Consider the following 15,251-nt stretch of genomic DNA (forward strand, 5'->3'; position numbering starts at 1 on the left):
AAATCCTTTGAGTTACAACTGATTGTACAAAGGGACTTTTTTTTAGTTCGTCTTTTGTTTTCTATTTTCCTATGACCTACAAATAATCACGCTATGTTTGAAATATCAGTTGTGTGCTTAATAAAAAGTAAAAGGTACTATTTTGTTTCTTAAATTTTTTGCTGGTGAATGGAAATGGTGAATAATACTTTTGTATGTTCTGTCTTTATCTAATGTTGAGTAATCAAAAACAATGATTTATTGAAAAAATTTATACATTACAAATAAACACTCCTAAAACATAATTTACGTGGTATTTTTAAATATGATACTACCTCCAATTTGTAATTTCGATTCAACGTACAAATACTGGCTTGAAATTTAGTAGTACTTTTTTCAAGGAAAAACAATTTTCATTTAAATATATTCTGTTTTAATATAATATTTATGTATTCTGTATGGTCTTCAGTGATAATTAACACTAAGTAATTCACAGTGTAAGAAATAAAACACTATTTTAATGTGGTATTCTTTATCCATTCTAATTAATCTGTGTCAGTACATCGAGGTATTATTAAATAGGTGACTAGCTTACAAGTAAGCACAGAATTTAATTAAAATACTATATCGTTATAGTAATGCATCAAATATTTTTTTTACATTTGAAATTGACGAGTATCCTCCGCACAAGCACCTATATTCATACAACCGTACATTTAAACGAACTTATCACACTTAAATGTAACATTTAATCCTATACCTTAAATCTATGTGAAAAAATACAAGCCATAATTATTATGAAAAACATTATTATTTTTAATTTGTCAAATATAAGTAAAATTTTCATTTAAACGGTAATTTGATTTGTAGTTCTTAATCGAGGTTAATATTTATTAAAGAATCAAACACACAGTACATTAGAGTTATAAAAGAAATATCGTAATTATTATAAGCTATTGGGAAAGGAATGAATTAGAATCTAAACAACCCGAATACTAGATAGGTAACATTATAAAGACGCAATTGAATAGATCCTAAAGGTTAAGGTAGATAGTATACTAAGAACAGATAAAAATCTAATCTAACAAATACAACATAAGCATCTAAGAACAGCTACAGTAAGACCGGCGCTGATGCAGTGCAAAAATTCGCTTAATAGAATCTTACGAATCTTTGCTACCAACATGACGAAACGAATACTATAAAATGTGCACAAGTATTCCCAAAATATCGTGAATACGGTGCATTAGTTGAACGTCGTCAGATGTCTAGCGCCGTCTTAAGAAACTACGTTACATACAATAGATACAGAAGAATAGATTAGACGGATGGAAATTCTGGGGCATCGCATAATTATGCTAAAATCTATGTTATACAATTACTAGAGGGTAAATACGAATATGATCTAAGAAGACGTAGAGCTAGAAATTTCTATCATATTAAATCGGGCTTGGCAACTAGGGAAGTATATACAAAATTCACCTTAAAGATTATTCTATACTAAAAATTATATATCTTTACAACCATTGAACTTATGCAGTCAAAAATTCTTATTAAATATAATACTGTAGACATTGTTTAAAACTAAATCCTTAATAACAATACGTTTTAAGATAAATTTCGGTAACTTACTTACTCAGCAAATCTAGCACATTCTAAGTTATGATTTTTTTAATTAGCTTTACATGAGTCGTCGTTTTAAAACTTTGTTTATATTTTAAGGCGTAAAATTTTCTACTCGTTATTGTATTCATTGAAAAATTTGGAAGCTTTGTCTCCTGAGATCGAAATCTATTTCACTATTTCATATATTTCAGGCTTTGAGCATAAGAATATTACAGACACACATCTCAATAGTCACAGCGCATAACTTTCGTATCTTCTCATCTAATTACTCATTCACTCCTTTATTTACAGCACACATTATTCTAAACAATTATAAATATTTAGTGCAACTTTACCGATCTAACAATCAACAATGAATGTGCTCTAGGAATTTGACCTGAATTTTATTAATTTCACCAATTTCTTTGAATATGGGAGTGAATATTATAAAAATATGCTGACGTCTTTGTGCCTTAAATATTATATAACAACAGAGCTTATAAAGAACGATTATTATTATTCTGTGTTAAATTTGACACGTCGTTTAATCTATTATGTACTTGAATTTTATCATCGATTTTTGAACTGTTATGATCGGTACCCTCTTTTAATAATTCCCAAAGATTGTTTTTGTCTAATATCTCAAAACCACCTTTATTTTCAGGTGCAATATCGATCTTTGTGGGTTTGTTAAGGGATTTAGAAGTTTCTGAAACTGGGGCTGATGGTATTTTGTGAATTTCTTTATTAATCGATTTCAATGGCTTCGCAATATATTTATCCGTAATGATTTTTATTTTAGTCTTGTTCACAACTAGTTCAGGTTTGACAGTTTTATTATCATCAATTTGTTTTTCTTCCGTTTCATTTAAATGTATTGTTGGTTTTTTTATTTGCGTCTTAGGTTTCGGTTTCTTTGTTCTGTAATGCATCGTTTTAATATTAGTCTTTGTAATAGCCGCTATTGTGTGAGGGATCGATGTGGTTTCTGGATGATTTTGATTTTCAGCTGACACTAATTTTTCTTTTATTTGTTTCTCTTCCTGTTTTGTTGAGGTAATACTTGTGCTGGTGGTACTTGTAAATTGTTGCTTTTCTTTTACTAAAATTTCTGGTTCATGCGTTGTAATTTCATTTTCTTTACTCACTAAAATTTCGGTATTTTTAGTTGTATTCAGTGGTAGTGAAATATTTGTGAAATTATTTATTGAAATTACTTCTATTGGTTTCGATTTGATGAAAAATTTGTCATGTTTGTCACCATATGTGGCTTTAAGAGTACCTTTTCGTCTTGGCAATGGTTTCTTATATAATTCGGGCTTCTTTCCAAAATTTTTGGTTATAGGTAATTTTTGTATGATAAGTTCACCATTCATTTTTGGAATGTCTGGTTGAATATTATTATCTGTTTTCTGATTATCTGTGTCATTAACGTACGTTACTGTGGGAATTATAATAGGATCATCTGATATTTTAGTACTTAGCTCATCCCTAGAAGTCGTTGTAATCTCTGTACTAACGCTCGATATATTAATCAGGTTATCCCTAATTTCTGTAGAAACAGGAAGATTAGTTGTGTGTTCTTCGTTAGCAATGGTCGATATCTGTTCCGTTGATGTCGTAGGGTTTGGAGAATCAGACGTATATAATTCAGTAGAAGTAATCTCAGTAGTAGTACTGGTCGTTTCAGTCTTAATATTATGCATTTTTTCATAATCCTTTCTGAATTCATAATCCCTGCTACAAATTCGCCCACATTCACATATGTTGTCAATATTTGCGCTAGTTTTAAGGCTAGCAATTTGAGTTTTATCAAACCATGTTATGAAGTCATCGTCAGTAATTCCTCGAAGTAATGGACTTCCTGGTTTTGCGTGGAAGAATGTTTCGACGGCTAAGTCAGGTCTGCTAGAAGGATATATTTTGGCAAAAGCTGGCCGAAGGCTAGTGATGACAAATTTAGACCTTGCCTCATAAGTTGCGCAAACTGGACACGTTGAACTAATCTGTAAAAATAAATATAGTCATAAATACATTTTCAATTCAAGATATTACATAAACAAAACGACTGCGAGACTGCTACATAATATCTGTTTTTGTTATTTTTTTTTTTTCATATTTATTATGTTAAGGAATATGGAGATTTTAGCTAGTTACAATATTTTTTAAGTTGTGGTGCCTTGTGACAAATATATACTTACATTAGCAAACACGAACCATACAGATTCGCCCCTTGAACCATAATGTAGATCAGCGAAAGTAGCGCCATCTAACACGACTGGATTGACTGAGTGCAATTCATAACCAGAGAAGAGCGATGTTTCAAGACGTAGGATTCCTGATCGTTCTTTGCCTTTCCACCTAAAATATAATGTTTGTTTAAAACACACACTGACACATTATTCACTTCGGTTTAAATTTTATTAGAAAACATGAGACGGTGTTTATTACTATGTTTTATGTTTTATCCCATTTGTGAAGTTTAATGAATAAATTAGGCCTACATAACTAAAATTTTGATACGTTTTTTTATGATATTGGCTGGCGGATGAGTCTACCTGATGTTAGTTGTCACCACCACCTTTAGACAATAGCGCTTTAAGAAACATTACCCATTCCTTTCATTACCAATGCGCCACCGACCTTTGGAACTAAAATGTTATGTCCCTTGTACCTGTAGTTACACTGGTTCACTCACTCTTCAAACCGGAACACAACAATAACAAGTACGGCTGTTTGGCAGTAGAACGTCTGTTGAGTGCGTGGTACCTAGACGTCCTCGCATAAAGCCCTACCACCAAGTGAAGGTTGACATACTTAGTTTTTGATAAGATAACTGCTGCTTATATAGTATTTTTCGTCATAATATAAACAGGTTCAGTATTAAATAAAGGTTATTACTTACTTGAAGCATGTTTTAATAATTAAAGTTGGTAAATTTCCTTGTAAATCCTCAATACTACTTCTTTCGGGGCGTATTTCTTCAATTATAGCTGATTGGATGTTTAAAAGAGCATTCTCTGGTTTTGGTGTGTATGTTGAGTAAGTTATTGTGCCCTGAAAATTAATTTACTTAATACACACGTACAGAGTACAATATATTTAAGAAAAATATTAATATTATCTAGTACGGAGTGAAAATATTATTTTTAATGCCCAGACAGCTTAAATAAAATCTAAAACAAATTCAATAAGTGATCTAAAAAGTGTAGTAAGTATTTTTTTACCTAACTAATTGTCAATAATGTCTGTCTAATTAGACTGTCATTGGCAACTGGTGTTGTCAAGCAGCAAGTCATCAAGATCTTTATCATCAACGCACTTTAAGCCTTCCATTAATGTTCTACAACCATTTTACTAAATTGAGAAAATTGTTCAGCAACATTATTGACAATTAGTTAGGTAAAAAAATACTTACTACAACACTTTTTAGATCACTTATTGAATTTGTTTTACTATATTTACAGTCGCCCTAAGAATGTCTAAGAATGGAACGTTATGAGAATGGCTATCTTATAATTTCGGAATATAACGTTGAATTATGAAAATTAATAAACGTCGATTCCCAAAATAATTAAATAAGAAGGTCAAATTATTCTACTTTTTAAGAACCCACATCAAGTTCGAAATGTTAAGACAAATTTTATTTTTAAAAATGCCTCATTATGTAACCTACACATTTTTAAAACACAAATTTACAAATAATATTTTTAGAACTCATTTTAGTCAATATTTATGCTGTTTTGACACTAGTACTGTCCTATTTTATTTTAAGCATTCTACCTGCACAGTAGCACAACCGGCTCCAGTGGCATATACGAAGACTTTTGTAGGTAGCCCAGGCAGCTGCAAAGGACGCGGTGGAGTTTTAGCTCGCAGTTCCAATGTGTCAGTTAGCTCCATGCCAGCTGTTGCAAGTGACACGGTGAGAGCCCGATGCCTAGAAAATTAATATAAGTATTTTTAGTCTGTACTGCTACCAATATATTAATATACTACTATCTACGGTATAATATTGTACCACCCACCATAAATTTTTATTAAACATTAATAATTTAATTAGAACAGAAAATGTTATTATTAAAGTCAAATCAAATCCCTTATGCAATTTATTATTCTTTATTACACTTACGTTAATGTTAAACAATCAAATTTACTTGTTTTTTGATTTTGTTACAAATGTAATTATATAACTTTAATAATAATCCGATTGTTTAGTTAGGGATTGTTAGTAGAAACGACTGACAATGAAAAATAAATCTTAGAAAAATAAATATAAGGCTATTAACCTGTCATGAGCTAATGCAGCATACTGTGCAGCTGCTTTTGTAGCGGTATAGGCAAGGCTTGGGTGACGTTGGAGTGTTGAAGCTCTGTAGTATAAGAATCTTGCGGCAGCTTCACCTTCGGCCAGGGCTCCTCGAGCGCAAGCCGCTAGAAGTACTCTTACTCCAGCTACGTATTGTTCCATTGTTACCGCTTCTGTAATAATATTAAGGGGGACCTTAAAATTAATTCATCTTAGCATATCTTTAAGAAGAAATTAAAAACTTATTGATACTGAATCAATTAGCACATTTTTGTTTGTTCACGAAATTATTTAATTTTCGAACGCTCTTTATTTCAAAACATAAAATGTGGTTTTATCAGTATTAAACATCAACTTTTTTGTCACTTTGCTTTTCAATATATTTTCTTATTCCAAGCATTTTTTATGTCATCATTTATGTAAAATTTGTACTCTAACATTAGTAATTGATTTTGGCAAAGTTACAATAAGCCTGTATGTTAGCATTTTGCGCCTTTGACATCTGGTCATAGGTACGATTTGTGGTTGATATAAATATAATATATTATTATAATATCTCACCATATGATGTAGTCTTGATATTTCGAGAGGTTTCTTCTAGTAACCAATCTGCAGCATCTTTCCTTGGAGCTGGCCAACCAAATTCTCCTTCTTCGGTAGTTGATGCATTTCGTAAGATTACTAATGCTTCGGGAACAACTGGACTTCTGAAAACACGGAATTTAAGAGTTGAGACATTGTGAAAATACCTGTTCTAAATGAATTTTGAGATATCTTGGGTATTGTTTCTGAACAATATTTTATTTATGTAATGAAATCAAGCATTCAAGAATTCAAAGTCTTTACAATACTAGAACATGGTAAGTAAGTAATTTAATTTGACCCTGATATATAGCAATATGATAAGAAATTATAATTACCGCGCTAAAACGAGAGCCAAGACAGTCGCAGCTAAAGCAGCGGGCGATGTTAAATTATACAGATTTTTCTCTAAATATTCCTGAGCTTTTTTAGCGACATCCGCATCCACCTGTAATGAAATACCAATACATTGTTAAAAAAAGACTTTTATAAAATTGCACATAAAATTACCTTTTTCATCATTAAATACATATTAAAAAGTAAGTTTATTTATCTATCATATATAATAATAATACTAAATATTGGACAATATCCCATAAATTACTTCGATCCCAAAGATGGCTATTTTCTTTGGCATCGGAGTAATTTATGGGATATTGTCCAATATTTATTAGCACTTGTGTTACGGAAAATCAAAAGTAACGACGGTACCACAACCCACACCCAAGAAAACATAATGAACTTTTTCTAATCCTTACAATTTATATAATAACTGCATCATAAAAAAGTGGGTAGATTGCTTTTCAAACCTGCTTTGCTTTAAAAAATATATGATATACATGAGCATTGAGCATATTTATTAATAATAAGTCTCAATGCAACTTACTTGATTTTCAACACCAACTTCTAATAATGATACAAGAGTTTCAGCTGTTACTTCCACTGTTCGTTCCCATTCTATTTCATCTTGCGTCATATTTCCATCTCTATCATAGTAATAGTACTCATTTACATCGACTTCCTTATCGGTACTATTAGCATTTTTTATTTCAACCGGATAGTAGTCAACTTCTTTATCGGCTGCCAGAGGAGTGAACGACCCATCTGGATTTTGCCTAGACTGAATCCAGTCTTTTATGGATTTTAAGAGTGCAGGATCAATCGGGTAGTAAGATTGTATTTTATTAAGAATTTCTAATATTTTAATGGTTGATAAGTGGCTGCTTATTGCGGGATGATCGCTGAAAGAATTATCGCTTTTCCGGAAGGATAGAAGAATTTGAACCTGAAACGATTTAATTATCTATAGATATATTGATAAATTTATATATAACAAAAATAACATTTTAAATCAGATAAAATACATTTTAATTAAGATCGAATATTTAAATTTACATTTCACGGGTGAAATTGGTTAAGATTGGCTTAAAGTAGAAATTCCCTAATTATAAATTGGGCTTCATACAATCCACATTGTAGAAAAAGTAGTGTTAATTACCTGTTCCGGTAATTTCTTTAAAATTCTCTCTCTTTCTGCCTCATCAACTAGATGTGGAATATGTTCTAAAGCCAATAAGGGCGCTAGGCTAGCAGATGCAGCGGATAATTGAGAATCTCTCCAAACATCTGCCCATTGATCAGAAACGTCCGTCTGAAGACTGTATAGCGGCAAATGTAGACCACCAGATACGAGTAATGTTCCACTAGCTGATCCGGGAACTACGCCATGTGGAAGACCTAGCTCAAGTACTTGGGAGAAACCTGCCTCTTCGTTGAAATTCCATATTCTGAAAGAAGTTTCAGCTTGATTAGACATTTTTGTTAATGTGTACATAAATATAATGTTTTAAGGGTTTGAATTAAATGAAAATTGCAAACGTAATTATGTTTTAGAAAATATTTCAAAATTATTCTGCATAATTTAAAATAATATTAGGTATAGGAGCCTACCTAAAATCAGCTTTATCACCCCACAAAGCACTAAATCCAACGTATTTTATCCTCATATCAGAAGTCAATGGCCACACCAATAATCTTCTTTCGGAAGGAGCAGCTCCTCTTCCCACTGACAATCTACCTCCTTCCCACCAAACCCACCAGGCACACCAGGAATCAGCACCAGCACATTCCTCATCACTTTCCGTTTGTTCTGCACTTGCTAAATGAACGTCGTACCCTAAAATTAAAAAAAAATTACGTCAACATTATTCAGCGTCAAATATTTTATTTGGATTTTCTTACTATTTCTTATTGTTTTTATACAATTTAAATAGGAATGATGTTTTATTAATTGCTAGATTTCGTTAAGTAATTTAATGATATCTAAAGTAATACACTTACCATGTTTTCCTTTAGCAATCCACACACGAGTTCTTTCAAATACAACCCTGTACATATCATCGGATGGTTCTCGAATTGATGATAACGCGACGTGAGCCGCACCTTGAGCTCTTAGTTCTAGTACTAAACCTGCTCTATTACGTGGAGCTGCTACCCATTGCCATTCCCATGAACCACGAGACGAAACAGCTAAATGTTCTGGAAAAATACGTCAATCATTATTAAAAATTATATAACACATTACATATTGTTACATGATATAAAACTAAAGTTAATTGATGAGTTACTAATAAAAAAATAATCAGTTATTATTATTATTATAGATATGTTTTTTAAATTATATCTGTACAAATATCAATGCCATAAATAGTTCACCAAAATATTTATACACAATTTGCCAATTTCAATGGAGATACATATTCAAAAAAAAAAATACAAACCATTAGCACAAAAGTATGCGCTCTGAGTATCACTCCTATGTAAGCCTTCGGGAAGTACCAACACGCTTGCAGATCGTATAACTGAGCCCACTAATGTCTCATTATTGAACGACGTGTAAGATACAGAGCAGTTATCAGCGCTGTACCCAGTAACCTCCACTGAAACATAAATATTAATCGTATCATTAAAATAAACCAAAATTATAATTGGTATAATAGGGGTGCATGTAACCGTAATCTCTTTAAGATATCTTTAAGTCCTAAAGGGAATGAAGGAAATTGAAAACCCTGTATCTATATAGGTAGCTGTATCTATATCTATAAAGGACGTTTGTAATATACACAAACATCAGCCTGTAAATTGCCCACTGCTGGGTTAAGGGCTCCTCTCCCTTTTGAGGAGAAGGTTCGGAATATATGTACATAAAGTTATTAATTTCGGGATATTTACCATGTTTCTACGAATGTCTTGTTCACGAGAACAAGACATTCGTAGACAATGTCGAAATATCGAGCTCCACCGAGCAAAAATAAAAAACATGGTAAATATCCCAAAATTAATAACTTTAATAACAAAAATAACCATGTTAATTTAAAATCCTATATATGTACATATTTCACCACGCTGTTCCAATGCCGGTTGGTATTATGTCCTTGTTTATTAAAATTATTACTATATGATATTTTGAAAATATCTTTCGATATAGTTAACCAAAATACTATGACCGTATTATATTTATGGTACAAACATTAATCTTTATGAAAACAGGATCAATGTTTCAGCGTAACGAGCGCGAAGTGCCGATCGTCAAGTGCCGATACGTTAAATTTATGACGATATCATGTGACGTGAACCAGTTTTGTTAGGAATAACAAAGTTACAGCTAGTCAATGACCCACAGCCTTCTTTGTCGCTTGCTTCAATATGGTAGTCAAATACAGGTTGGTAAAATTTAGTATTTGTTGATTTCCAAGCAGCATATACATTTCAATATTTTTTATGATGTAAGCGGACGAGCGAATGGGCCACCTGGTGGTAAGTGATCATCATCCTTATAGAGGACGCTATAAGAAATATTAATCATTATTTCCATCACCAATGCATCACCAAACTTGGAAACTTCAAGATGGCTCATAAAATAAATTGTTTTATTTTTTCTCATGTATTAAGACAAAAAAAAAGACAAAAGCTTCTACCTTCAAAGAGGAAGATCACGACAGTTATAATAGAGTTATGTTAGTTTTATACACTGCTACGTAGTATTATATTTTTACAAAATAGGTATGTGCTTTCACACTATAAGTCATAAGCGACAAGCGGATTTGATTTCAACATAAATATCGCTGAAATGATATGAATAATTGTTAACTATTTAGTTATAATACCAAATCATCAATGTGTTCCTACTGTTGCTCTGATATTTTGTAATGTTATTTAATTATAAATGTAGATATAAAAAAATAATAATAATTAATAATAAAGTTAATAAAAATAGTATTAGTATTTTGTGATGGTCCATGTGGGTAGATAGATTTTAGTATAGTTTCTTAAAACTTAGTATTTTTAGGGTTGAGTGAGCCAGTGTAATTTCCACATTCGGTGGTCCATTGTGATCAATGTTTTTAATTCAACTATATGAGCTGTACAGTCGGGGTAAGAAAATGTTCGTCACCTTACGATAAATTTTCCTGTGCTATGAGCGATAATCTGCTTTACCGATCGAGAATGACATACTGCGTCGCAATGATTTGATGTTTAGATTCAAAAAGTAGTAAGAGTTTAAGACTTGATAAAGGATGATTTGAAAACTGACGAAGGTTTTCTTACTCTCACTGTACCTTGTTTATGCATAATGAAGGTGTGCTTGATGTGTTACGTTGTTATTTAATTGCATGATAATACGTTAAAAATCCATTGGACACAGATGTGTATATCAATATATTTAAATGAGAAAAATACTAGACTTAGTATATAGCGAATGATCTTATGTATTTACAACAACAAAGTACATAAAGTTATTATATAGTTCACCTTTCGACTTTGAATTCATTACGTGACTATTAAATAGTAATTCAAAGTGAAAATCTTTATTCAAGTAGTGTTTGCAATATTTGAATCATCATTTGATATTATACAGAACAAGTCTCTCCTCCAATGATATTCTAATAAACTGATATGTTATATCCATACTAAACAACAGAAAAAAGTGTGCCGCGCCGGGGACCGTTTATTTTAGTTTATTTTTACATTTCGTTAAAAGTAAAAAGGATAGCTTGATAAAAAAAATAAGTAAAAGGGATAACTAGATGTTTTAATTACACAAAACGTATTACTATGTAATTATGATGTATTATAACGTATTACTACGTAAAACAACTAAAGGCAAACGTCACAATTAGGACGTTTTCTAGTCTTCACTTTTTGCGCGTTAATAACATATCTGTTTATTTCAACATCATTGCTCTCCTCTTACAAATTGGACCACCAGCTAGACATTAAGACCACCGCAACAAGATGGAGTTACAAACGTAATGGAATTTCTGTTTATTGCCATGTAACGGTGTTGTTTGTGAACCAATACTTGGTCCGAAAAGATTTATCCGTGTCCCTGTTTAAATAACTTTTGTTTTAGAAAATATAATAAATATAAAACTTTCGTTATTTGTAGTAATGGGTTTGAGTTTTTGAAGAATTTTACGATAAATCTCACTTTCACCTCCCATTCGATTTTATGTATTTTTTCGAATGTCTAGATTTGTATACGAATGTAATGTATGGTTTGTTTAAGTACTAGCGACCAGCTTCGGTTTCACACGATTGCAATACCAATACTAAATGTACTACAGAATTTGTTTATCTACGACATCACAATAGAAACATCTAAAATTATCAGTGTTCCTTTATTATAAAAGTAAAAAAAAAGTAAAGTAACAGCCTGTAAATTTCCCACTACTGGGATAAGGCCTCTTCCATTAAGGAGAGGGTTTGGAACATATTCCACCACGCTGTTCCAATGCCAGTTGGTGGAATGCACATGTGGCAGAATTTCGATGAAATTAGAAACATGCAGGTTTCCTCACGATATTTTCCTTCACCGCCGAGCACGAGATGAATTATAAACACAAATTAAGCACATATGTATAAAAACCCGCAATCATCGGTTAAGATGCACGCGTTCTAAACACTGGGCCATCTCAGCTCATCTATCTATAGCTCTTTACTATATGTCCATGTATTATAGACAAAAACCTTCCTCTTAAATAATTCCATCTATTAAAAGAATCCGCATCAAAATCCGTTGCGTAATTTAAAGATCTAAGCATACATAGGGACAGACAGTGGTAAGCGACTTTGTTTTATACAATAATGTTGTGTATTTTGCTTGTCTTGAGTGAATTGTAATAATATTACATTGAATGAACATTAATACTAGTTAAATTGTTTCAAACTAAATTAAAAAGTTTTCATAGTAATAAATCAACCCGAAGAGTAGATAGTGAAGTATAATAAAGTTGATAGCGTGGGCGGGCCAAATCTCACCCTTTCTCAATAATATTAGAACGGACTCCATGATATAGGCGGTTAGATATTTTTAGATATTTGGACCAAATCGCGCCTTCGTCGGATGTTTTTACAGCACATATTACAAACCATTTAATTTAAAAAGCCCTCTTTCGACTTAAATTACTTTCAGTGTTTTCGATTATTTCTAAAGTTGTATATTTTGTTCTATTTTTAAATCTTAGTATGAAATTATTCATAGTTCAGATTATTTTTGATTTATTATTATTCAAAGAAAGGTTCACTCTATTAGACATACGTTAAAATAGACGTACACATCAATATTTATAATATTATAGGCATCTAATTAAATGATATTTTCTTCATGTAGGCTACGTCACCAATGAATTAATCAATAATACTTATGTCTTAGTCTGTTTATGTATGAGTGAGTGAGATAGTACTACACATGGGCAATTAGGAAGCGTATAATTCTTTATTGAGGTTGACACATTTCTCATCAAAGATCAATATAGAAATAGTTTTACTAGGAAGTTTTGACACAGACATAAATATGATCTTACTGTATATTATTTGGATTTATAAGGGCTAAGGCCTCCTCTCCCTTAGGGGAGAGTGTTTGGGCATATTCCATCACGCTGTTCCAATGCGGATTGGTGGATACACCTGGCAGACTTACATTGAAATAAGTCACACGCAGGTTTCCTTGCCATGTATCCTTCCCCGCAAAACACGAGATGAATTATAAACACAAATTAAGCACATGAAAATTTAGTTGTGTTAGCCTGGGTTTGAATCCGTAATCAGCGGTTCACTGGACCATCTCGGCTCGAATTTCAAGTATACTAGCTAAATAATAAAATAAACATAAATTGATGAATGTTGATCGATGTGTTTTCGATAAAGCACATTACGATTGCTCCTCTCATTTGCATAATACACGAAATGACGTCATTAAACTTGATTGTGCTGACGTATACGATATAAATGTTAATACGGATGCTTCGGTTACATAATTTAGATATTACATTAGCGACTATGTATTAGATTATTCTATTAAATTAATTATATAATGTCAGTTGTGTTGTGATAATTGTGTTAGTGTAAACTGATTTTGTCGGGATTAGGGATGGCTTATGTCAACTGTTGTTTGAAGCTAATACGAGTGTAATTTGTAACGTTCACTTTTAGTGTAACACTTATGTTATTGTTAGTTGTTATTATATAATAAGTCGGTGAAACTGTCAGCCGAAGAACTCTGATTTTCATTCATTAAAATACTAAAAAAGCATATGTTCTTTTTCGGTGTTCAAGTTTGCTTCATACCAAATTTCATCAAATTTAGTTCAGCGGTTTCGTAGTGAAAAAGCGACAGACAGACAGATAGAGTTATTTCCACATTTATAATATTAATATAGATTAAAAGTCCAAAGGTTTTTCTGACGGAAAATTATTAGTCGTCGGAGTTTGGCAGTTGGAACTTTGTACACTACAATGCTTCAAGAAACACGTGCAACATTTATGTAGGATTTGTCCTCCCATGGGATTATGGGAATGGTGGAGTCGAAAGGCCACTTCAGTTTGCACACACATTGCACAGATCACTACTCTTACTTGAAAAAGGGTTCCGGCGCCGAAACCAATAAAGATGCCTCCGTAATTATCAATGCTTGCCAATATTTCAATAACTTTGAAATTCTCAGTTATTAAGAGCAGAGATGGCCCAGCGGTTAGAACGTGTGCACCTTAACCGATGATTGCGGGTTCAAACCCAGGCAAGCTGATTCATGAGCTTAATTTGTCTTTATAATTCATCTCGTGCTCAGCGGTGAAGGAAAACATCGTGAGGAAACCTTCATGTGACAAATATCATATAAATTCTGCCACATGTGTATTCTACCAACCCGCATTGGAACAGCGTGGTGGAATATGTTCCAAACCTTCTCCTTAAAAGGAGAGGAGGCCTAGCCCAGCAGTGGGAATTTACAGGCTGTTGTTGTTGTTGTTGAAATATTCGCACTGTGATTTTAATTTATTTAAAACATGTCTTTATAATACCCATTTTTTTTTGGAATAACATTAAGCAAAAACGATGTATTTTTTTAGAACAGTCTGTATATGCTCTTTTCTAAGAAAGCGAGCGAGTGGAGTAGTGGAGGTCGAGTTGTTGACAAGGTAAACTCGATCTTGGTTGGTATTCCACTAACGCAAATATATGAGAAAATTGCTTCACATAAGTTACAAGAAGTTTATGCAATAAAGATTGAAATCCTTTGGAGCTCTGTTGTTCTGTAACGAGATTTCGTTCGGTCTTTGCTTTGTATTTTTGTGGAAATATTCTTTCGTACCTAACCTTTTAGAAGAGCAAATAAGTTCTGAGTATAATCTATATGTTCTAAGTTGATTGGAGTTATAAAGATAATTTGATTTCAAGATATATCTTATAGTTTTTACAGCATGATTTATGGATAGT

At 32.2% G+C, this 15,251-nt stretch overlaps 1 protein-coding gene across 1 annotated transcript in view; it reads right to left on the reverse strand.

Moving 5' to 3' along the window:
• Nucleotides 1-515: 515 nt before the first annotated feature.
• LOC124535075 (C3 and PZP-like alpha-2-macroglobulin domain-containing protein 8) overlaps nt 516-15,251 on the reverse strand; it is a 240,584-nt gene continuing 225,848 nt past the window's right edge. Inside the window, exons 15-26 of the mRNA XM_047111123.1 lie at nt 9,256-9,414; nt 8,816-9,013; nt 8,426-8,651; nt 7,974-8,262; nt 7,362-7,760; nt 6,814-6,923; nt 6,455-6,600; nt 5,874-6,066; nt 5,368-5,524; nt 4,490-4,641; nt 3,786-3,945; nt 516-3,590 (exon numbers count right to left, since the gene is read on the reverse strand). Of these exons, the coding sequence (XP_046967079.1) occupies nt 2,082-3,590; nt 3,786-3,945; nt 4,490-4,641; nt 5,368-5,524; nt 5,874-6,066; nt 6,455-6,600; nt 6,814-6,923; nt 7,362-7,760; nt 7,974-8,262; nt 8,426-8,651; nt 8,816-9,013; nt 9,256-9,414 (3,698 nt within the window). The 3' untranslated portion in view covers nt 516-2,081. The remainder of the gene's footprint in view (nt 3,591-3,785; nt 3,946-4,489; nt 4,642-5,367; nt 5,525-5,873; nt 6,067-6,454; nt 6,601-6,813; nt 6,924-7,361; nt 7,761-7,973; nt 8,263-8,425; nt 8,652-8,815; nt 9,014-9,255; nt 9,415-15,251) is intronic.

This window comes from Vanessa cardui, chromosome 14, assembly GCF_905220365.1.
Source record: "Vanessa cardui chromosome 14, ilVanCard2.1, whole genome shotgun sequence".
Taxonomy (NCBI): domain Eukaryota; kingdom Metazoa; phylum Arthropoda; class Insecta; order Lepidoptera; family Nymphalidae; genus Vanessa; species Vanessa cardui.